The following is a 24,222-nucleotide window of genomic DNA, read 5'->3' as shown; positions in this document are numbered from 1 at the left end:
CCCACAAAAGTATGCCAGAAGCTACGTGGCAAACCTAAACAGGGTAACTACCTGCTTAAATAGAAGATTTAAATAGAATTGAGAGTCTCCTTACATAATAACTAAAACGCGTAGGATACAACTGAAAATCACCCATAATACCAAGAACCAGGAAAGCCACAATTTTAATGAGAAAAGACGATCAACTGATTCCAATACTGACACGAATCAGATGTTGGAATTATCTGATAAAGATTCTAAAGCAGCTACCATAAAAATGCTTCAATAATCAATTATAAGTTAGCTTGAAGCAAATGAAAAACCAGAACATCTCAGCAAAGTAGAATTTATAAAAGAGAAATGAATTGAAATTATAGACCTGAAAATACACAAACTGAAATAAGAAACCTGTTGGACAGACTCAGTAGTAGGGTGGAGATGACAGGATAGAATGGCAGACAGATCAATAGAGTTTAGTGAATCTGAACAACAGGGAGAAAACAGACTAAATAAAAAATAGACTAAATAGACTTAAAAAAAGACTCTCAAAGAGACCCTCAGGGTTTTGTGGGACAATAACAAAAGATCTAACATGCATACTAATGTAATCCTAGAAGTAGAGGAGAAAGGGGATGGGACTGAAAAAGTATTTGAAGAAATAATACCTGAAAACTTCCTCAAATTGGTGAAAGACATACATTTACAGATTCAAGAAGCTGAATGAATTTCAAACAGAACAAACCCAAAGAAATCTACTCCAAGACACATCATAACGAAATTTCTGAAAAGTAAATACAAATAAAAGGTCTTAAAAACAGCCAAAGAAAAATGACACTTACCTATAAAGGAACACCAATTTGAACAACAGTGAATTCTCATCTGAAATCATAGAGGCCAGAGGGAAGAGGCACAAGAGTTTTCAAGTGCTGAAAGAAAAGAACTGTCAATCCTGACTCTAGTATCTGGTAAAACTATTCTTCAAGAATAAAGAGGAAATAAAGACATTTTCAGATGAAGGAAAACTAAGAGAATTTATTGCTAACAGACTATCCTCAAAGAATGACTAAAGGAAACTCTTTAAACATAAAGAAAATGATAAAAGGAAGAAGGATGGGAGCATCACAAAGGAAAGAAGAACAATGTAATGAGTAAAAATGGAAGCAAACATACTAAATTATTTTCTACCTTGTGAGTTTCTTTAATCATGTTTTGTGGTTGAAGCACCATCTGATATGGTGCTAAATGTAGTGACCTAAAGGAAGTAAGTTTTCTATAACTCACTGAAAAATGATAAACCATTGACACCAGTAGGTTTTGATATGTCATGTATATACATGACATATCAAATATATATATATATATGACAATACTGAGAACAACTCTTAGGGAAACTGTACCAAGTGATATATGAAAATCAAAATGGACCTGTAAAAAGTGTTCAAATAACCTACAGAAGGGCAAGAAAACAATAACAATAGAGGAATGAGAAACAGGAATCAAACAGAAAACAAATAATAAAATGGAAGATTTAAACCCTACACATCAATAATTACTTTAAATGTAAATGATCTAAATACACCAATTTAAAACAGAAATTGGCAGAGTAGATTAAAAAAATGTAATCCAACTATATGCTGTTTACAAGAAACTACCTTTAAACATAATCACATAGGTAGGTTGAAATGGATGGAACAAGATATATCATGGAGACATTAATTTTAAAAAGCATGGGTGGCTATATTAATATCAGATGAAATTGACTTCAGAGCAAAGAAAAGCATGAAGGGCAAAAAAGGACATTACATAATAAGAAGGGGTCTATTCATCAAGAAGATAAAGCAATTCTAAATGTTTACACACTAAACAACAGAGCTTCAAAATATATGAAGCAAAAACCGATAGAGCTGAGAGAAAAAAGACAACTTCTTAGTTATAGTTGGGGACTTCAACACCCTACTCCCAGGAATTGATAGAACTACTAGACAGAAAATCAGCAAGGATACAGAAGAACTGAATAGCACCACCAACCAACAGGATATAACTGACACTTATGGAATACTCCACCCAACAGAGCAGAGTACACATTCTTTTTAAGGACCTATGAAAAATTCAACAAGATAACCATACCAGGGTTATAAAACAAATCTTAACAAATTTAAAAGAATTGAAATCATACAGAGTATATTCTGTGCCCACAATGGAATAAAACTAAAAACCAATAAAAGAAAGGCAAGAGGAAAATCTCCAAACACTTAGAAATTAAATAATATACTTCTAAATAACCTGTAGGTCGAAGAGGAAGTTTGAAAGAAAGCAAACAAACAAAAAACCATACTGAATGAAAATGAAAACACAACAGACCAAAATTTGTGGGATGCAACTAATGCAGAGCTAAGAAGGAAATTTATATCACCAAATACTTTCGTTAGAAAAGAGGAAAACTCTCAGATCAATAATCTAAGTTCCTGCCTCAACAAACTAGAAGGAAAAGCAAAATAAACCCACAGCAAGCAGAATAGGCTAAAGAAGAAAAGTCATATGATTGTATAAAGTGATGCAGAAAAAGCATTTGACAAAACTCAACATCTATGCATGATAAAAACTCTTAGTACACTAGGCATAGAGCAGAACTTCCTCAACCTCCTAAAGAGCATCCACAAAAAATTTACAACTAATATTATATTTAATGGTGAAATATTGAATGCTTTTCCTCTAATATTGGGAAGACAAGGATGTCTGCTCTCACCACTCTTATTCAACATAGTACTGGAAGTTATAGCCACTGTAATAAGGTAAGAAAAAGAAATAAAAAACATGTAGATTAGAAAAGAAGAAATACAGCTGTCTTTCTTTGTAGATGACATGATTGTGTATGCCGGAAATCCCAAGGAGTCTACAGAACCTAAAACTCATTGAATTCGGCAAGGTCATAGGATATGAGATCAACACACAAAAACCAATTATATTTTTGTTTACTAATAACAAGCAAGGGGAAACTGAAATAAGAGATGTAATACCATTTACAGTTCCTCCAAAGAAAATGAAGTACTCAGGCATAAATGTAACAAATAAGTACAGGATCTGTATAATAAAAATTACAAAATGTTGATGAAAGATCCAAAGGAAACCCACATACTTGGAGAGACCTACTGTGTTTATATATTGGAAAACTCAACATTGTAAAGATGTCAATTCTCCCCAAATTGATCTATAGTTTTAATGCGATTCCTATCAAAATCCCAGCAAGTTTTCTTTGTAGACACAGATAAGCTTGTTTAAAAACATACGTGGAAAGGGAAATACCATACAATAGCCAAAACAATTTTGAAAAGGAAGAGTCATGTGGGAAGACTCCTTCTTCCTGATGTTAAGCCTTACTATGTAGCTACAGTAACTAAACACGGTGGGTGTGGGAAAAGACACATAGATTAATGGAATAGAATATACAACACAGAAATAGATTCATATAAATATGCCCAAATAACTTTTAACAAAGGACGAAAAGCAATTGAAAAGAGAAAAAAATAGCCTTTTCAATAACTGGTGCAGGAGCAATTAGACATCCACAGGCCAAAAAAATGAACCTTGACCTACACCTCACACTTCAGACAAAAATGAACCCCAAATGGATCATACACTTAAATGTAAAACATAAAACTTCTAGGGAAAAAAGGAGAAAAATCTTTGGGACTTAGGACTGGGGAAAGAATTCTTGAGACTTGACACCAAAAGCACAATCCATGAAAGGAGAAAATTGATAACTATGATCTCATCAATATTAAAAACTCTTGCTCCACAAAAGACCCTGTTAACAGAATGAAAAGATAAAGTACACATTGGGAGAAAATATTTAAAGTCACGTATCTGACAAAGGACTTGTATCTGGAATATATAAAGAACTCTCAAAACTCAACATTAAAAGAAAATTTATCCAATTTGAAAATGGGCAAGATATATGAACAAGTATTTTATTGAAGAGGATATACAGATGGCAAATAAGCACATGAGAAGATGTTCAATATGATTAGCCATTAAAGAAATGGAAATTAAACCATAACGAGATATTACTACATACTTATCAGAAAAAGTGAAAAAAATGATATGACACCAAATAATGACCAGGATGCAGAGAAACTGGATCATTCATACATTGCTGGTGGGAATGTAAAAATGACCCAGCCACTCTGGAAAATAGTTTGGCAGTTCCTTTTAAAACTAAAAATAGGCTTACCATATGACCCAGCTATTGCACTCTTGGGCGTATATCCCAGAGAAATAACAATTTATTTTCACGCAGAAACTTATACAGAAATGTTCATAGCAGCTTTACTCATAATAACCCCAAACTGGAAACTATCCAAATGTTCTTTAGTAGGTGAATAGTTAAACCATGGAATACCACTTAGAAACAAAAAGGAATGAACTATTGATATATGCATCGCCTTGAATGAACCTCAAGGAAATTATGCTGAATGTAAAAAGCCAATCTCAAAAGGATACATGTTGCGTGATTTCATTTATATAACATGGGTGAAATAGCATAACTGCTCAGATAGAGAACAGACCAGTGGTTGCCAGGGGTTAGGGATATGGAAAGGGGAGGGTGGATGTGGCTATGAAAGGGTCACATGAGGGAGTCTTGTGGTGGTGGTAGAGTTAAGCATTTTTATTGTGATGGTGGTTACATGAAACTACACATGTGATAAAATTGCATGGAGCTACACACGCACGCACACACAGAGGATTGCATTTATAGCTGGTGAAATCTGAATAAGCTCTATGGTTTATATCAGTGTTAACTTCCTGCCTTTGATATTGTGTCATAGTTATGCAAAATCTTAGCATGGGGGCAGGCTAGGTTCCTGTATATATTTTTTTTACAACTTCTTGAGAATCTACAATTTTTTCAAAATAACGTGTTTAAAAATATGTGCACGGTTAATAGCAATATATCAACCTTTGTCAGTCTCTTCTAGCTAGTCCATCAGCCAACCAACAACAGCAATTGACTATGCCTGTGACGTGTGGCTTAGGTGTAGAGAATTTTAAAAGAAGATAATCCAATCAAAATAACCAAAATAACTGCTATGTTACAGTCCCAGGAGTAATTCCAGAGATGCCACCTGGGCAGGCACACCGAGTGACGGACATATGAATAACTTTCCAACAATCTGAATCCGGGGATTCATTTTGGGGCAGAGAAGCTGAAGAAACAAAAGGAGGGCTTAAGAGAATGAGTCGGTGGGAAAGAAGCAGCAGAGGAGAGGAAAGGGAAGTGGACATGTGGAAAGCGGAGGAGGCAGCTGGAGATGTGGTGGCGGGCAGAGGGCAGAGCCAGCAGCAGAAGCCAGGGAGCGTGTGAGCCAATGCCCCTGGGCCTCTGTACCTGCACGAAGGCTCCCAGGATTTTCCGGGCTTCCTGGTAGAGCTTCTCTCCATCCCACTGAGGGTTGAGTCTCTTTAGTTCTCTGGCCAGCCGATTGTGCTCTCGGAGAAAGAGGGTGTGGGAAGCGGCCAGCAGGATCTGCTCCGAGGCTCGGGAATCGCCTGAAAGCCCAGAAGGCAGGAAGGTGGGTTCCCCTTGAGCAGCCCCCGAACCCAGTAACCTGCACAAAGAAATAAATGATGGTGCCCCAAAGACACCCTCTCCTAAGCCCCTCCTTCCAGTTAACTTAGGGGAAGTCAGGCGGAAAGGGGTCGGGGTCGGGATTCACAGGTTTGAATCTCAGCCCTACACACACACTTCTAAGCTGTGTGGCTTTGGATGAATTACTTAACATTTCTAAGGCTCAGTCTCCGTATCTGTGAAAATGGGGATAATAAGGCTGACCTCACAAGATTCCGATAAACACTACAGACGACATTAAAAAGTGAACGTTTGCTAATCACAATCCCAACTGCCCTCTAAGGCTTGGCCGTACAAATAAACAAGGGGCTTTTTGTTGTGTGCAGCAACTTGGAAGGTTTTAGGAATGCAAGTTTGAGGGCAGAAGTCTGGGTAGGGTTGAATTCCTCTGTGTAATAAAGGGAGAAGAACCTGGAGATGGGGGCTGTGGGGAGGGAGGGAGGAACAGCATGAGGGGGTGTCAGTCAAACGGTAAAAGACCAGGTGTTTCACAAGGGACTTCTCCGTGTGTCCCCTAATCTGCAAGAAAGTCTATTACGTTTACAAACGCTTGGTCTTAGTGGATATTTCTGTGGGAAAGAGGAAAGGGCTTGGTTTTGTGTCTGGATTGATGTGAGCCATATGTGGACACAGAATCAAAGCGATCTGGGCCCATGGGCCAGCCTTCTGCCACGTCTGGGTGGGGAGGGGGTTTGTCATGGGACAGCAGATTTTTGCAAATGGGAAGGCCTCCTCCAGAAGCCAAAGGCAGAGAGGACCAGGAGGGCATGAGCTCCTGGAATGAACAGAATCGGGGAGCTTGGTTGTGCACAGGCTGTGTAGAGTAAGGGCTTTGTGCCAAGTTTATAAAAAGCCTTAAAAATATACATTCCTCCTTGGGGGCCAGCCCAGTGGCATAGTGGTTAAGTTTGCATGTTCCACTTCTGTGACCCGGGGTGTGCAGGTTTGGATCCCATGCATGGACCTACACATCACTCATCAAGCCATGCTGTGGCAGCATCTCACATACAAAATAGAGGAAAACTGACACAGATGTTAGCTCAGACAATCTTCCTCAAACAAAAAGAGGAAAACTGGCAACAGATGTTAGCTCAGGGCCAATCTTCCTCACCAAAAAAAAAAAAAAGAAGAAGAAGAAGAAGAAGAAAAGAAAATATACATTCCTCTTAATCAAGAACTTCCTTCTCTAGGAAGTTATCTCAATAAAATTATTAAAAATGAGCACAACCGTTCATTAACAATCATTTTCATTACCTAAAAAACAACGAAAAAATCACAGAAAAACTAGAAAGAACTTAAATGTCTTTGGATAGGGTTGATAAGGTAAGTTATGGTAACATATGTCATGGAAGAGCAGGCAGCCCTTAAAAATCACGTTGTAGAAGAATGTTTAGTGATGTGATCTGTTAAGTGAAGACATCAGGTTACAGAGCGTCACTTACCCTATGACCTCAATTTTGTAGAACTATAACTATGATGGAAGAAACACTGGAAAGATAGGCATTAAAGGTTAACAATGATTATCTGTGGGTGGATTTTGCAGATTTTCTTAGTGTTTCTCTGGACTGCCTTGATTCTTTTTTTTTTTTTTTTTACAGTGAACACATGTTCTTAGATGCTGGATTCATCTGGGTCCTTCTGCCAGTCCTGGACCACTGCCAGAAGCAGTAGTGGCTTGGTGTGCATTTTTTTAAGAAGATGACCAGGAAAAGCAATGGTAAAGCCTCTCTAGAAGCTGCCTGGCAGTCTCATGAAGTTTTCCGGCCTCCCTCTGCTCTCAGTCCTTGGGATAATCCCTTTGCCTGTGGGCCCCTCTGTTCCCAGTCTAGACTCACCTGCCAGGAAGCAGGGCACGTGGGCAGTGGTGTTGATAAACTCGCAGGGGCTTGGCTTCTTGTTGTCAAAGGGCATGTAGGCCAGGTCGTGGTCCCAGACCTCCTGGTTGACAGCCATGAGGCCCAGGGGGCTGCTAAGGTTTCGGAGGCGGCTGGCCAGGCTGGGCTCTGGGCCATACACAAAACTGGCATCCAGGAAGGAGGTCAGAGCATTGATCTGCTCTCGGGCCAGGGACTGGTAAGGTGGAGTGGGGCAGACAAATCCGGCTCGGAAGAAAGGCATGCACTTCCCTTGAGTCTTCAGCTTGGGGTCATTGGGCGGGAACTGCAGGAGAGATTGGGGTGGGTGACTGGGCTGAGGTGGCACAGCTGGGCCCTGGCAACCTCTCCCCAGGGAAGAGGATGAAGCTGGATGCAGCTGGCAAAGATGCTGATGGCGCGCTCCTGGGACCCTGGGACCAAACAGACTTCAGAAGCCTCCTGCTGACGCTACACCTCCTGCCCTGAAGTTCATTACATCTCGCTGGATAAAAGTGCTGAAGGGAATCATTCAGCTCTTTGCTCTCTTTCATAGCAAAGGCTCCAAATTTTTGGTGGGGAGGGAGTCCTGAGATCCTGGACAAGGATGCAGGACATGAGCTAGGAAGGGTTTGTTAATAATTACTACTAACAATAACTACCGCTGGGTTTTTTTTGGACCTACCACGTGCTAGGCATCATGCATACGTTATCTCACTTTGGTCCTCATGAAACCCTGTAAGGTAGATAATTCAGTCCCATTTTACAGGTGGGAAAACTGAGGTTCAGAAAGGTTATGTAATTTGCCCAACAACTTACAAACCGGAAGACGAAGATGTGAGATTCAGATCCAGATTGACCTCACGCCACAGCTCATGTTCTTTATACCACAGCACAGAGCCTTGATTTGTTGTTTGAGTGATGAAATCACTCTCTAACTGTAAATCCGTGAATAAGAAGAAAAGGTGCAAAGACGCACCATTGCAAGTTCCTCTCCCTTCCTGCTGGAAACTCCCACAAATCCTTGCTGCTCACTCTGATTCATCTCTCGAGTTTCAGCTCTTTCTGGGAGCAGCTTTCTCAGACCCCAGGATGACTTAGAGCAGCTTTCCACAAACTTTACTGCAGACGAAATTAATCTCCTGGGGATCCTGCTAAAATGTAGATTCTGTTTCCCAATGTCTGGGGTGAAGCTTGAGGTTTTACATTTCTAATAAGTCCCCAGGTTGCTGCTGGGCAAGGGATGGAGACCACCCTCCCCAAACTTCCCAATTTTGCCAGTAGTGGTTACTTGTCCATTTCCCACACACGCCCTTGTCCTTGAGGGAAGGAACAGTGTCTTACTCACCTGTGAATCCCAGTGCTTAGTGCACTGCCTGGCATGCAGTGGATGATTAATGTCTATTTACTGAATAAATGGATGAGTGGATGAATGGATGCATGTGGCTAGGGAAGCTGTCAAGTCAGCATTCAAGGCCTACCAAGAGACCCTGGCTGTCAGGCTGGGAATGTCTGCTACCTGAGGGAGGCAAGGGGCTTGTCAGGGACAGGCAGCTGAGGGGCCTACCATGATGGGGAAACAGTTTTCCCCCTGGATACAGTACGCGTCACACTGCTCCTTGGAGTACTCGCTGCTCCCCAGCTCGGTTTCGGGGGCAAAGTCCAGGTCATGGTCCACAATTTGACCCCACTGCATGAAGAGCAGGGGCCTGTTGTGGTCCAGCACATCTTCAGTCAGGTATCCCATGATCTGGTTGGACACCTCACGGGCCTACAGACGGAAACAGAAGGGGAAGGAGGACTGGAGGAAAAAGTGCTTTGAGGATTCAGATTCAACTACAGGTTATTGAGTACCTACAATGTAACAGGTACATTGAATCCCCATGACAAGCTTGTGAGGTGGGGCGCATTATCCCCATTTTGTAGATGAGCAGACTGAGTCCTAGAGCGGCAAGGTCAATTCTCCAAGGTCCTGCAGCTACAAAGGGTCAGGGATGGGACTGAATGCAGGATGTATGACTTGATGACTTGCAAGGCCAGTGTCCTTTCCACTAGGGAGAGGGGAAACAAAGACAGGCTGCCCCTGAAGTAAGTACCACGGAGATGCCAGGTGTCTGGGAATGGAAGAGGGGCTCTGGAGAGGGGCTGCCAACTCAGATGAGGCCAACAGATAGGACCTCCAGGCAAACAACAGCTGATGCACTGCAGGGGCTGGAGCAGGGTAAGGATGGGGCAGGGAGGCCATCTGCCTGGGAGGCCCCCCGGGGTATCTGGCCTCACGGCTCCGAGCTCTGCTGCCCTCTAGTGGTAGTTTAGGGAACATCGCCTGGGAGCAAGTCCCAATGTCCATCTCCTGCGGCTCCGTGGCGCATCCCTCTGTCCTCCCACTTATTTCTTCTTCCTTGCCGTGTGTGTTTGATTAGTGCATCCTCTCCCCTTTCGCGTCCAGCCTTCACTCTGCTGCTCGGGACTCGCCCCCACCCCCGGCGCGCCCTCACCAGCGGGAGAGGGAAGCCGTTCCGCGTCTTGCTCGGCGTCCACCCGAAGGGCAGGGAGAGCCCGTCCTCGTACTCAGCGGGCAGCCAGCGCGCCAACGCCCTGTTGGCGGCGCCCAGCGCAGGGTTCCTCCTGAAACCGAGCAAGACCCGCCTTCAGCCTCCGCCGGTCAGCTCCAGGGTTTGCTTCTCCGCAAACCCCATGGGGATCCCATGGGGAAGGACCAGGGAGCCTCTGTTCGAAGGAAAGGGGGCGCGGAGGAGGCGCCTCTCAAATGTGGGGTTTCTGAACTACTCCCCCTCCCTGAAGGCGCGGGGTTCCTCTGCCCTGAGGAAGGGTGCTGCTTCCTGTGGGATAGAGCGGTCTTTTTCGAAGGTGGGGAAGTCAGGGCAGGGTTCCAACAGAACAGATTCCGGTGAGACCCAAGTCCAGGAGGGTAAGGCGGTGGCAGTTTTGCGGGAATGCCCAAGGTCCAGGGCCCCTGGCTGGGCTGGGCGGGTGGGCAGGTGTGGTGACTGCGAGAGCCTGCCGCCACACTCTCCCCTGCGTGCTCACCTGTTATTACAGTCGCCGGTGATGGTGCGGTAAGGGCTGTGCGCGTCGCATTCCACCACAGGAACAGAGGCACCACAGCCCACCTCGGAAGAGAGTGCAGTCAAGTCCAGGCTGGGGTCTGAAACAGAAGGGACGCTAAAGGGGCTGAGGTTTTCCTCCATTCTGACGCACTGCGGGAACGCAGGAAACGGAAACCAGGGGGAAGTTAGATTTTTTGGAATGCATTCTATGTTCTAAGTTTTTCTCCGGTGTTTTCTCATTTATTCCCGGCAGCCCTTTAAAGTAAGAATTTTAATTCCTGCTTTACAGAGAATAAACTGAGACCATGGTGCTCAGGAGACTTGCCCAAAGCCGCACAGATAGTAAACTGTGAAAGTCCCCAGAATTGTTAGTAATTCTTTGCCTACCAGATCTTTTGAATCAACAGATCTTTCTTTTAGAATGAAAATACCCCTGAGTGGTTAAGTACACGTTAGTATGAGTTAGTTTGGTAAAATTGCTTTTCTTCTAAAGCTTCACTGACATCTAAAGCAGCAAGCAAGCAGAAATCTAGACAAGAAAGCTGTGGGGAGGGCAGGTAATTTTTAAGCGAGGGCCACTGTGGCTGGGGAGGAGTAACACAGTGGCGGCTTGACGCATCCGAGGCTTCCATGTGGGCACAGACCCTCAATGCAGCCTGTGACCCATGCTGGCACCTGCAAGGAAAGAGAGGCAGGGAATCTGGCTCTCTGTGGGCTTTGTCTGGGGGATCCTCTGCGGAGGTTGGCAGGGGCCAGCCTTCAACCCCAGCACCTTTTGAGTCTCAGAAGCCAAAGTGCCCCCTACTTCTCCCTACCTGGTCCCACTTTCCTTCTTTGGGATCTTTGGAATTTGCCCAAGTCCTAGGCCAAGGATCTTCCCCCACTTGATGTTTTCCTGGGGAGAACCTGCAGCCTCTTCTTCCGGTCAGGACCAGACCCCTTCCTCCATGACACTCGGTGAGCTGTGACATTTGGCAGGGGGTGGGGCTGGAGAGGTTGGAGGAGGTCACGACCAATCCATCAGCTCATCGTTTCAGCTCCATGTTACGCAGAACAAGATGTAAATCTCATCTCCTGTGACATTATCCCAGTAAATCCCCTTGACACAGGTGGCTTAAATGTCCCATTCACAGGCGGAAGTGGTGACATTGTGGTTTGGACATGGAGCCCATGTTTATTGACTTAAGTATTTCCTCTGAACAGAGGCCTTGCAGATGGTTTTATACAAAGAGCATGAATGTCCCCTCATTTGGAGTTGGCAATGTGACCTTGCTGGACCTAAGTTCCTTTCTCTGCAAAAAAGAGCATTGACCCAGCTATCATTTCAGCCCCTCCTTGCTCTGCAGGTCTATGATTCTAGAAGGGAGAGACAGGAGTGCCTCTCTGAGGAGAGAGCTCTTAATAGGGAATGCAGCTTTTGGTGGCTTCTGCTCTCTCCTGCAGAGAGATGACTCCTTCCTGCCATCAGAGAGCTGGTGGGTTTTCTGTACCTGTGGCGTTGGTCAAGGTCGCTTTCCGCCTCAGTCTCTTTAAGGAGTCCTCCCACACCTGCCCGGTGCGGATGGCTGTGCGTGTCCTGCCTTTGGCATGTTTGAGGTACTCGGAGAGCTGTCGAGTGCTGGGCGACTCAGAGCTCAGGGCGGTCTTCAGCCTACAACGGAGAGCAATGGGGGAGTCATGGCCGGGCCCCTCAGCTTCAACCCTGTAGATGGGATGTGAGGTGGTGTGTGTCTAGGGAGCAGCCAAGGGGTGCGGGCAGCATGTGGAAAACAAGCACTTCCTGTGCTCTCAGGATCTTTCCACGTTTTCCTTCTAACGCCTCTGAAAATCTCTCCTGGGAGGAGGAAGCTCCAGTGTGTCGTTAAGCTTTGCGAGGTCTGGTTCTGAGGGAAGGCAGGCAGATGGACGTGAGCACTTCCTGAATTAGAATCAAAGGGTTGCAGCTGTGCTGGCTGCGTCAGCGTCAACTGGGGAACCTTAAAAACACCCAAAATCCAGGACGGACTAATTCAGACTGAGGAACCCCTGACACGTAGCTGGCATCTCACTGAGCCTTGTGGACCGAGAATTCTAGAAATAACATGCCAGTGGGCCTTCCGTTCTGCCCATGAAAATGTCCTTAATGGCATCTGGCCCTAGAGCTATTGTGGGGGCTGTTCAGATTTGGGCTGTGGCAGCCAGCCTCTTGCTGACCATTTCTTGGGCCAGATGTTCAGCCTTTTTATTCTTAATTTCCCGTGTATAAAATGAGAAACCAAAAACCCTTTTACTAAGAAGCTGGTGACAACACAGAGATGACCGAGGGCAAGGTGTATGAGAAAAGCTCCTCCAGGGGCTGGCCCGGGGGTGTAGTGGTTAAGTTTGCAAGCTCCGCTTCAGCGGCCCTGGGCATGTGGGTTTGGATCATGGGCACCAACCTTGTCAAGCCGTGCTGAGGCAGGAGTCCCACATAGAAAGTAGAGGAAGATGGGCATGGATGTTAGCTCAGGGCTAATCTTCCTCAAAAAACCGAAAGTTCCTCCAGAGGCCAGCCCCGTGGCCAAGTGGTTAAGTTTGCCCACTCCACTTCAGTGGCCTGGGGTTTTGCTGGTTTGACTCCTGGGTGCGGACATGGTACCGCTCGTTGAGCCATGCTGGGGCGGCATCCCACGTGCCACAGCTGGAAGGACCCACGACTAAAACTATACAACTATGTACTGGGGGGCTTTGGGAGAAAAAGGAAGAAAAAAAATTAAAAAAACAAAGTTCCTCCATGAGGACCATCTACCCCTCCCCGTGCCTCAGTTTCTCCATGTGTGAGATGAGGGTTTCTATGAGATGGCCTCTATGGCTCTAAGCCTCTGAAATATTGGAAGTGGCTCAAATTCTCACAAAAGACAACCCTGCTTCTGGGGTACAATTCACTGGCTGTAACACGTGGCCTGTCACTATAGATCGGGTTAACTCTATTTCAAGCACCAGGGGCACATGTCTCAGCCTGGTGGCTCCATGCGTGAGTGGGGCAGGCACAAAATGGTAACGACTGTGCTCTAATCACCAGGCCAACCGCCTCCAGCCTCCCCCCAACTCGATAAAGTAAACCCCAGAAAATAAGCCAGATTGTCTTTTTGCTGCTGTTGGAGGAGACATCATGGCGCAGTGGCCCAGACTTCAGCACTGTCCTATATGGTAACCATTAGCCACGTGTAGCTATTTAAATGGAAATTCATTAAAATTAAGGAAAATTAAAAATTCGGTTTCTCCGTGGCACTAGTGACATTTCAAGTGCTCAATAGCCATGTGTAGTTAGTGGCTCTTGTACTGGACAGCACAGACATAGAACATTTTGTCCTTGCAGAAAGTTCTATTGGACAGCACTGACCTAGAGTTTGGGCCTAGAGGCAAGGTTTGAATCTGGTTCCACCAGGATTGGTTTACTGATATGACCTCTGAGTGACCTGCCCCTCTGCAAAGCGAGGATCAAAGTATTCCTTACACCAAGGCCTTGCGTGTGACCTTTGGAACACACTGGCTGGGTCTGACTCCTGACTGCCACTTACTAGTGTGCCTGTGGACAACTTACTCAACCTCTCTGTACCCAGTTTCCTTACCCATAAAATGAGGATAATGATAGTAACCTTAGGTTGTTCCATGCTATTTGATCATTTTGAACTTGCAGACAGCTATTTCATATAGTTCAATTTAGCACGTCATAGGATTTTGGGAAGGATAGATACCCTAGAGCTGTGTCAGGCACAGACTAAACGCGTGTGTTAGCATCAGTATCATCGTCATCATCAGCCAGGTCCCACAGGGTCCCTCACCCCATGAACAAAGAAGGTGGGATGCTGGGCCTCCCAGGGCTCCACTGGAAAGGCCCCACGCAAGGGTGCAGGCGCTCCTCGCTTCCTCCCCTGCCCTGCTCTCTGCCTGGCTCTCCTGCCTGAACCTGACTCACCAGGGACTTACCTCCTGCTTCGCCTCAGGGCTGGGCTCCGTGGGAGGAGGCCGGGCTTTGGTTGAACTCTTTTTCCATCTGCAGGCCTCCCCCTTGTCCTAGCCACCGTCCTCTCCTGTCTGGACGGCCACAGCAGCCTCCTAACTGGGTTTCTGCCTCCACTCCTGTCCCTCTCCCTTCCATTCCCTAGGGGGCAGCTGGAGTGCGCTTTTTAGAATGAAAAGCAGACCACGCCACTGTCTGATTAAAGCGCTTTGTTGCTTTAACGTGGATGAAGCCATCTGCTTGCTGCATACATGCTCATAATGTTGTATAATCATCGCCTCTATCTAGTTCCAAAACATTTTCACCACCCGCAAAGGAGACCCCATATTCATTAAGCAGTCACTCCCCATTCCTTCCTCCCACCCTACTCGCCGGCCCCTGGCAACCACTAGTCTGCTTTCTGACTCTGTGGCCCTCAGGGTCCATGTCTCTATCCTCACCTGTGTGCTCCTGCTTGCATACCATCTCCACCAGCACTGGCTTTCTTCCTGTCTCCTAAGCACCCTAAGCTCTTTTCTGCCCCAGGACCTTTGCCTGTACTGTTCCCATTCCCTGGAATGCCATCCCCCTGGCTCTCTACATGGCTGGCTCCTTCTCATCCTCCATCAGGCTTCCCTGATCCCTGTACCTAAAGCAGCAACTATTGCTCTGGTTATTTCCTTTGTTGTCCTTATCACAAAGCATGCGTCGTTGGATTGTCAGTGTGCTTGTGTAGCAAGATGTTTCAGTCGGATTCCTTACATCTCCACGAGGCCCTTAAGTCCAAGAACTAACCAGTGGGGACGAGTTCCAAAGCAGGGCTGGTGGTCCTGTGTATGACTTACAAAGGAGCTGATGAACACTGATTATGTGGCTTTTGTTCTATCCCCACCTTGGGGCTATAAAAGGGTTAAAGTTAAGGACAGAGAAAGAATTTTCATTTGGAGATAGTTGCTGAAATGCCAGGCATTTCCCTCCTGCCACCATGGGGCTTCCTCTTTGCTTTAATTCTCATGACAAGGGCCTTAGGAGGAGGGCTCGACTTTGTGTCCTGCAGTCATGGCCGGTGGTTGCTACCTGCTCAAAGAGCCAGAGAAAAGAAGTGGTGGCTGACGCTGTGCACCTAACAGCAGAGTAAGCCAGACAGGGCAGCACTGGGCCCCAAATGTGCACATCCTCCAGCAGCAGGGCGAAGGTTTCAGTCTTCCGGAGGCTGCCTAAAAGGAGCCTGGCTCAAGAGGGAGTGGAGGGGGGAGGGGGTGAGCCGGATGCTTCCAGGCGGAGGGGTGGAGCTGTAAGCTACTGGCCAGAAACCTGCCTGGGTCAGGGAGTTGGCAGCAGATTCAGAGAGAGCTGAAAAGTGCCCAAGTAGGGAGCCTCAGACCTCCCACAAGGCACTAAATTGTCCAGGTGACTTGCCATCCTGTCTCTCTCCTCTCTCCCCTAGCTGAACCCCTCAGGAGTCAGAAAGCTGGGCTGGGGGAGAAGGAGGAGCCCAGGAGGGAGGGACAAGCAGACTGTGCTGCCTCCCTCACTGGAAGCCTAAAGCAGCTCTGAGCTGAGGGAAGTGAGAAGCTCTGGGCTTTGTCTTCTTGTGCTGACGTTTGAATTCCCGAAAGGACACTGCTGTGCTGTCGGGACGAGGAGTGACCAGAGCAAATCTTGTCATCTAAAGTCAGCAAAAAGTGACGGGTCTGCTTGAGAGGTCGTCTGAGGGCCAAGAAGGAAGGAAGCCCCAAGTCTAGTGGAAATGGACAGCGAGTGGAAAGAATAAGCCTGTCTTCTGCTCAACACAATGGTCACTCTTGTTCGTCTAGCTCACGTATGGGCTTCCTGAGGGCAGGGACCCAGTCTGCATGGCTTATTTCAGGGATCCCTGCCCCCGCACATGGTTGGAGGGTGGCTGACTCTGCTGGTGCCCTGCGGGATCCCTATCCCCAAGTGCCCTTGGGTCCCTTTATAGGGCTGGTGTGCTCCACCCCTAGCTGCTGAGGGGGCAGCTGCTGAAGCCTCACACCTGAAACCTACCTGGGCGATTGATTCTGAGCCAATGGGGCTGCATGGCTGGAGGTGCCTGGCAGTTACACCGCATGCGGCACCACCCTCAGCCCTGAGCCTGCAGCACATCTGACTGACGTCAAGGAAACATTTGGCAGATGAAAGTTCCACTTCCTTACTCCAAGATGAGACAGGCTCTGAGGTGCAACCTATGCTCCAGATCTGCCTGTGAGGTCGGCTGAGGCTAGACCTTAAACCACGTCCTTCTTAACTCTCTCCTCTTGCCCCTCTGGCTTTACTCTCTCACTCTGACAACTTTCCCGAGAGCACACCCTAATAAGTCACCTGCACCTAATAAGACCTGCAGAACCCGTTCTCAGGCTCTGCTTCTAGGGAACCTGACCTAAGTCAGTCAATATGAGTTGAATGAATGGACAACTTCTATGTACAGACTTTCTGAGACTCTGGAAGGCATGACCCAAGGAAACATTTGGCCATGTGGAAGAAAGTGTTCATAGGATTAGATAAGATAGCCTCTTCAAAGTAATTTATAGGCTGAGGATTTTAGGAGTTGTGTGCTGATATCCTGTTTGCCACATACCCGGAGGTGGAAGGGCAGGTTGTATAATTGCTTTGGCTTGTTGGTTTTCCGGGGCTGGCCTAGATGTGCTTGTTGTTAACAGGAAGCCCCAGAAGGGCCGTACGTTGTGTGTGTGTGTGTCGTACCTGGTCCGGGATTCCAGGAAGGCCTTGTTGACTTGGACCTTGACCTGATTCACAGCATCAGAGATGGCAGCTGTCGTGGGAGATTGCTCTTGGATGGGGAGAAGCAAGGAGCAGGGTATCAGATGTCGATCCTTCAAGATGTCCTCTGCCTCTGTCTCCCTCTTTCCCAGCCATTACCCCATCCCTCAAATATGAGCCAGTAGAAGATCAAGGTTGGGAAACATTCACAAGAATCTTCAAGGAGAAAAATCACAGCATGGGAAGAATACGCTCTGATCCTCAATAAGTTGTCAAAATTGCTCTTCAAAAGTCCCCTAGAATACCCAGTGATGGGACTAAGAAGGTATGCAACCACTCAGGCTACTGGGCTAAGGAAATTTTCTGGTCTTGGTGAGGTGGACCCTTAAGCAAGTCCATCAAAGGGCTTAGCTGATCACTAGGACCCTGATGTAGGGAAGGGAATGGTGTGGGGTAGAGGTGGGATTCCTTATTTTCACTCATATTGGGGTCTGGAGCATGGCAGGCAGGATGCAGTCTCTGAACAAGGGGAATGTGGTGTTAAATACACCCCTTAAAAATACATCCCCAAATGGAAGCTCAGAATGTGATCTTATGTGGAAAAAGGGTCTTTGCAGATGTAATTAATTAAGAAGAAGTCATACATGTACAGGATTAGGGTGGGCTCTAAATTCAATGACTGGTGGTCTTTCAACAAGAGGAGAGGACACACACACAGAGGAAGGCCGTGTGAAGACGGAGGCAGAGATTGGAGTGATGCAGCTGTAAGCCAAGAAACACCGAGGATTACTGGGAGCCACTGGAAGTTAGGAAGACACAAGGAAGGATTCTCCTCTAGGGCCTTCAGAGGAGCACGACACTGCCAACACCTTGATTTTGAACTTCTAGCCTCTGGAACTGTGGGAGAATAGATTTCTGTTGTCTTAAGCCAACCAGTTTGCTGTCCTTTGTTGCATCAGCCCCAGGAAACCAATACAGGGAGACACTTACCTCTTGTGGCAGATGCTGCAGCCTGGAGCAAAGTCAGGGAAGCTAAAAGGGCTGGGAGATGTACAAGGACCCGCATCGCTGAAATGAGACGCAGAAAGATGGTGTGAGCCTTGTAGAGCTCCCATGGGAAGAAAAGAATCACAGAAAGGGGATGGTAAAGCAGAGAAAGCCCAGGGAACACCAGACACCCTAACACTGGAACAGAAAAGGGGAAACCACAATAACTAACTAAGCATCTACCATCTGTGCAGGCCCATGCTGGGGACTGGGAGACATGGAAAGAAGCAGTGACGGAAGGGAAAGAACTCAGGCTTCAGGATCAGGAGGTCCTGAGCCATGGTTCTGCATTTGCTCTACCTAGCTCTGTGATATTGGGCAGGCTACTTAACATCTCTGGGCCCCTGGCCTGCCAAGTGAGAGGGTTGGACCAAGTGATCCAGGATGTTGGATTCTGCCCTGACAGCCCATGACTGGAGATCCTCTACCTGTCTTATCACAGGTGTCATAAATGCTGTACCAAACCTGGAACGCGTCTTTGGAGTTCCCCTCCCTCTTTTCCCTTGGGATGTATTGCCCCCTGCAAGCCACCTGCCTCTGGCCCAGCTCCGTGGGAGTGTGTCTGAGAAGGAGACCCTCAGCTCCTCCCTTCAGAAACCGGCAGGGGCTTCACCCTTTCTCAAAGAGCTGATTTGATGGGAAAACATGAACAAAAGTTGTGACAAAGCTCAGAGCTCCCCTGAACCCACAACTGTGTCCTAAGCTGCCTGGAGAGAGTCCAGCTCTTAGATTAACCCCTTCAAGGTGAGCTTTAACTCTGAACCTAAATCATCAGAGTAAAATTCATGCAGCTTTGTTTGCTGATGAGGGGTTTGGGCTTAGAGTGGTCATTAGGTTTGGTGGAATAGACCCAAAATATCTTTTGAGGAGATTCTAGCTCCAGCCCAAGGAGGTGCCTATGGTGTGCAGATGGAGCGATCATGTTTTTAGACCATGCTCGTGACAGGCTCTTCAGCTTTCACAAGAGGGCACGAGCTCTCCCCTCAGTGTGCATCCACTCATTGGACTTCAGAAACACACTGGGGAGAACGTCCACAGATTGGCTGCCGCCTCCATATCTGCTCAAAGCTTCCCTCAGAGAAATTGTGGTTCTGGAGCATTGCCTGAGAGGCCACCCAGCTGGTCTTCTAGACACTCTTCAGATGATCTCCTTGGGGTAGGCCAGACCAGAGAGGAGAACTGTGTATCTGGACCCTGTAATTTCAGCCTCCCTCATGCTCCCCTCATCTTTCCCTCTACCGTTTTATGATCCCCCTAATAATGTTTATCTTGTTGAATGTACTTTTCGTAAACTAACTCTAGGAAAAAAGGCAAGGTACAAATAAGTGCCAAGATTCTCCCTAGCACTTTTTTTTTTTCAAGAGGAGTTCTCAAGCGACTTGGCCCCTCGGTGGGCTCTTGTCCTTAAACCTCTATGGTCCCAAGTAGAACCATAGTCTTCCTCTTTGTGACTCAAGGAGACCACTGAACCAGTAGAAATCTGCCCTTTCAGGCAAATAAAGATGATGGTTTTGAGTGAAAGGTATCATTGGTACATATTTTTTAATTGTGGTGAAAACATAGCATAAAATTTACTCTTAATCATACAGTGCAGTCGTGACAAGTACATTCACACTGTTGTACAGCAGATCTCTGTTCTAGATCTCTGTTCCACAGATGATCTCTGATCATCTAGCAAAACTGAAACTCTATACCCACTAAACACCAACTCCCCATTTCTCCCCACCCCCAGCCCCTGGCAAACACCATATTATTGATTTTTTAAGAGGGCTGGTGAGCACACAAGTATTCATTATATTATTCTTTCAATGACTACTGTATTTCTTAATTAAATATAACCAAAAAGTAAAAGGTTAGTCTATGAAAAAAGGGCATCATCTAAAACAGACTGAGGAAGGAAAATGTTGTAGCTGAAGACATGAAAGTTGAGAAATCTGAACAGGAAAAAAAGCTTAGATACTCATTTCTCCTCTCCTTTCCTTGGAACCCCATTCACACTCTCCTCACTGGGGAAGTGGCGGTGGTGGTGGTGGCAAACCTCAAGGCCAAAGCAAAATGGTTTTCCATGTCTTGGCCAACTTTCTTGGTGGGTGTGAAGGAAGGATGTGGGACAGAAAGCAGAGCCAGGCAGATACGAGGCCATGCCACTGGAAAAAGGATATGCAAAAAGATCGTGGAGGGCCACTATCTGCAGCCAGAGCCAAGCAAGTAGAGGGCAGAGGACATAGGGCTTCAGAGTATAAGAGGCCAACAAGGGACTTCTGTGATGTTTGGATATTTACCCACGTTCTTATCATCATGCTCAGTGCAGAAACCATTTCCCAAGCCCTTCCCTGGGATAGGAAGCACTATCTGGAGACAGAGCCACAGCCTTTACCCTTTAAATACCAGGCTGGTCCACAGTCCCTTGCCTCTACTCACACACTTTCTTATGCAATGCCCTCTCTGCATGATAAACTCCTATTCATTCTTCAAAACCCAGGCCACATGCCACCTCCGCTGTGAAGTATACCAGATTTCTTCAGGCAAAATTAGATCATTCCTTTTTCTGTCTTCCTACAATACTTTACTCATATCTCATATCACTCTTTTCAAGTCTGTTTTCCCTATCAGACTATGAGCTCCTCAAGGGCTATGTCTTATTTATTTTTGTTTTTCCATTGCCCAAGCCTAGTCTCAGTACATAATAGGTGTTGGGTGTACGTTGAATGCATGAAATTCCTAGGGCAGAGAAATTCAGCTGGAGGGTGCAGAGGGAGAGGGTGGTAATGGTCCTTTAGCAGGCATCTCATAACTTAATGTGCCTGCTAATCACCCGGGGACCTTGTTGACTGCAGATTCTAACTCAGAAGGTATAGAAGGGACCCAAGAGTCTGCACTTCCAACAAGCTCCCAGGTGATGCCAATAGTGCTGGTCTGCAGACCACATCTGAGTCTCAAGGCCTTCCAAAGTCTGGCTTTCAGACTTGCTGAGAAGTCACCAATGGGGTTGCCGGAAGGCCTGGCAAAGGAAAGAATCAGTGAGATTCATTTCCATGAATGGTGAGAGCTATGTTGAGGATGGTGGGATGAGCCAGTAGGAGAACCAACAAACACCCAATCACTCCTAAGAATGTTCTATTTGATCTTTCGAGCAGCTCCAGGATCAAGAGGAGAATGGAGAGGAGAGAGCTCTTATCTAGCTCTCCACATCAGAGACAATCCTCCACCTCGGCCACAGGGTTTGGGACACCCAATCACATAAAAACCGTTATGATTCAACTACTCCATTCTCCCCAAATGAAGCCCGTCTAATATTCATACACCTGATTGAGAACCAGATGTCCACAGGGTATTCAAGACACCTGGTACTAGACATTCAGGGCTAACTGGATGTTCAGATCTGCTGTAGATAGCAGGCATCAAATGCTGGAAAAGAGATGAAGATCTGAGAGCCCTGGCTTAGGGAACCTTTTAAAACACTGGAAAATCTCAATATAGTTTAGAGGTCATGTGATATCACACCAGTCTCAAGAACACCACACAGAACACCATTCCATTACTCATTTCCCCCAACCTCCTGTGTGACCTGGACATGTGATATCTGTTAGGTCTCAGTTCCTAAACAGAACGGAGGACAAGTCTACGGTACCTTCTAGCCCTAAGAGTTTATGATTCTGTGACTCAGTTTTAAGACTCAGAAAATCCTCCTTGCCAATAATGGATTTAATCACATTCTCCCTTACACCAAATGAAGATGACCTGCCATGGTGTCAGCTAAAGCTGGCGCCAGAAAATGCCTGATGAAGATAAGTCCAAATCTAGTAGCAAGTTTTCTGGGAAGTCTTAAGGAAACCTCTTCATCAACTTTGCAGAAACCAGGAAAGACTAGCGTTAATGAGCCTTACCTGCCAAGTGCCTTGGCCTCCTGTGGCATCCAGGGGAGTTACTCTGCTTGGAGGAGCTTTTATACCTTCTGCCAAGAATTTATATCTGGGAAGGGCCCAGAGGAAAGGTTCTGAGGGGCTGTGGCTTGGAGGAGAAGCTCAGGTTCAGCAGGAAACAGCCTGTGACTCCAGACAGACGTGCGAGGAAACTACAGAACGGCAGGGATGGGCTGATGCAATCTCCCCGGCTCTGAGTGAAGCCGATCCTCATCTTCTCACTTTCCAGGTTGAGTACATGGTCCTGCCGCGGTCATGGACGACAAAACTCCAATCTCTGAGCAAGCTCGTCCCTTGTGAGCCCTTAATGGGATCTGAATAGCTCTTAAAATTAGGAACAGTTAAGGCTTTCTTCCCCATTCATTTATCAGCTGCCCTGGAGCCCTCCCTTACCTTCCGCCCAATCCATGGTGGAAGCCAATACATTCATCTTTTGGGTTTAAAGTGGTTAAAAACATTGACTTTTTGTTTTGGTCAAATTTCAAAATACTGTCCCTTTTTTTGGCCACTAGAGAGGTGAGAAGAGCCCTGGACTTGTTGTCAGGGTGGTAGGTTAAATCCTGGCCTCTGTCACTGGGTGGCTCTGAGCAAGTCGCTTCATCTTCCGGTGCCTCGTATTCTCTAGTGATGAGATGGATTGTTGGTTTAGATGCTTATTAGGATTCTATGACTTCATGCCTTCTATAGGGCAGCCCATTAAAAAACACCGATATCCAGGAACTTACTAATTTAAAGCCCGAATATAATGTTATATACCATCGCTACCTCAATGACTTCAAAATTTCAAGTTCATTAGATCTATACAGAAAGGAAACAGGAAGGTACAGGGAAAATGAAATTTCATGAAAGTGTACTTTACAGACAGACAATTTAAAACATAAGCCTCTTTATGAAATTATACTCTGGGTTGAAAATACTCTAGGGACTGTCAGAAATTCGTCAACCAAAAACCAAACCCCTGGATTTACCTTCCAAAAAGTGATATCCCTTTTCTCCAGCTGATGGAATGTTGTTAAAAGCTGCTTCTTTTATGATGAATCCAGGCAAGTGAGCTGGGCATCTCAGAGGAAGGCAGCTGTCCAGGAAAGGTGAGTGAGGGACTTCAGACTCTTCTTGTTTTCTTTGCAAGATATTTCCGCTTCTCAGATAAGCATTGTTTTTCTTTATCTGACCACTCCCTGAACTTTGAAGCGTGCTTCTTAAGGTTCTTGCCTCTGGGTTTCACGCTTTATGGGTGAATGAAACTACGTCTTTAGACGGATGTTGACATAGTTGGTGCTGAATGATTTCAAAGTGGAACTTCCTTATGGAAGACCCTGTGAGATAACACTGCCTTCCTATGTGCAACGTACAATGAACTACTGGAATCAGGGTGAGAGCAAAATGCGGGTCTGATTGTCCCCAATGAACTACTGGAGTCGTACCTGGAGGCAGTCACAGTCGACATATTACTTCCTATGGCTAAATTGTATTTTTAGAGCTGTGATGACATGTGATGACATGTTTTCATGGACTTATCTCTGTCTAGTTAAATCTATTTAGCACAGTTAGATGTCTCCCCATTAGGGAATGGCAAATTGGCCTGAGAAATGGAGACTGCAAGACAGAAAGCCCAGTAGAAGGCTAAAAAGGCCATAGTTTCTTATATACCAGCCCAGAGATTCCAAGGTATTTTAGTAATAGCAGTAGCAGCAGAGAGTACCTGATGAAGATAAAGTCCACCACTGGCACATGGCAGTAAACACACACACACACACACACTCACTCAAACACATACTGTCTTGGAATTAATGGTTTATAAATGAGACTGATATAGTTGGCTCTCCTCTGTCTCCTTCCAGAAGCAGAATTCTGAATCCTGCACACAAAAACCTTTGGCTGATCAAAGGGACACTCACGGTCAGTGACAAAGTGACCATTCTGTTTGTCTGAGGTGCTCATAGTTCTCACACTGGGCCATGGCCTCTCATTCATCCCCACCGTTTCAGATGCCATTTTCCTTGGAAGCCTAGCCAGTCCC

The 24,222-nt window shown here is 46.2% G+C and overlaps 1 protein-coding gene across 6 annotated transcripts in view; it reads right to left on the bottom strand.

Moving 5' to 3' along the window:
• Positions 1-24,222, bottom strand: part of LPO (lactoperoxidase) — a 29,766-nt gene extending 5,544 nt beyond the window's left edge. Inside the window, exons 1-10 of one of the 6 annotated variants that reach the window (XM_070560825.1) lie at positions 23,171-24,222; positions 22,167-22,823; positions 18,223-18,300; positions 17,215-17,302; positions 12,020-12,180; positions 10,510-10,627; positions 9,957-10,086; positions 9,026-9,229; positions 7,441-7,765; positions 5,366-5,526 (exon numbers count right to left, since the gene is read on the bottom strand). In XM_070560825.1, the coding sequence (XP_070416926.1) occupies positions 5,366-5,526; positions 7,441-7,765; positions 9,026-9,229; positions 9,957-10,086; positions 10,510-10,627; positions 12,020-12,180; positions 17,215-17,302; positions 18,223-18,298 (1,263 nt within the window). In that variant the 5' untranslated portion in view covers positions 18,299-18,300; positions 22,167-22,823; positions 23,171-24,222. Of the gene's footprint in view, positions 1-5,365; positions 5,527-7,440; positions 7,766-9,025; positions 9,230-9,956; positions 10,087-10,509; positions 10,628-12,019; positions 12,181-17,214; positions 17,303-18,222; positions 18,301-22,166; positions 23,001-23,170 lie in introns of all 6 variants that reach the window. The other 5 variants (XM_070560826.1, XM_070560823.1, XM_070560824.1 and 2 more) reach the window with 5 other exon arrangements.

Source organism: Equus przewalskii, chromosome 10, assembly GCF_037783145.1.
Source record: "Equus przewalskii isolate Varuska chromosome 10, EquPr2, whole genome shotgun sequence".
Classification (NCBI taxonomy): Eukaryota; Metazoa; Chordata; class Mammalia; order Perissodactyla; family Equidae; genus Equus; species Equus przewalskii.
Note: the sequence above shows the minus strand (reverse complement) of the source record. Positions and strands in the feature narration are given on the sequence as shown.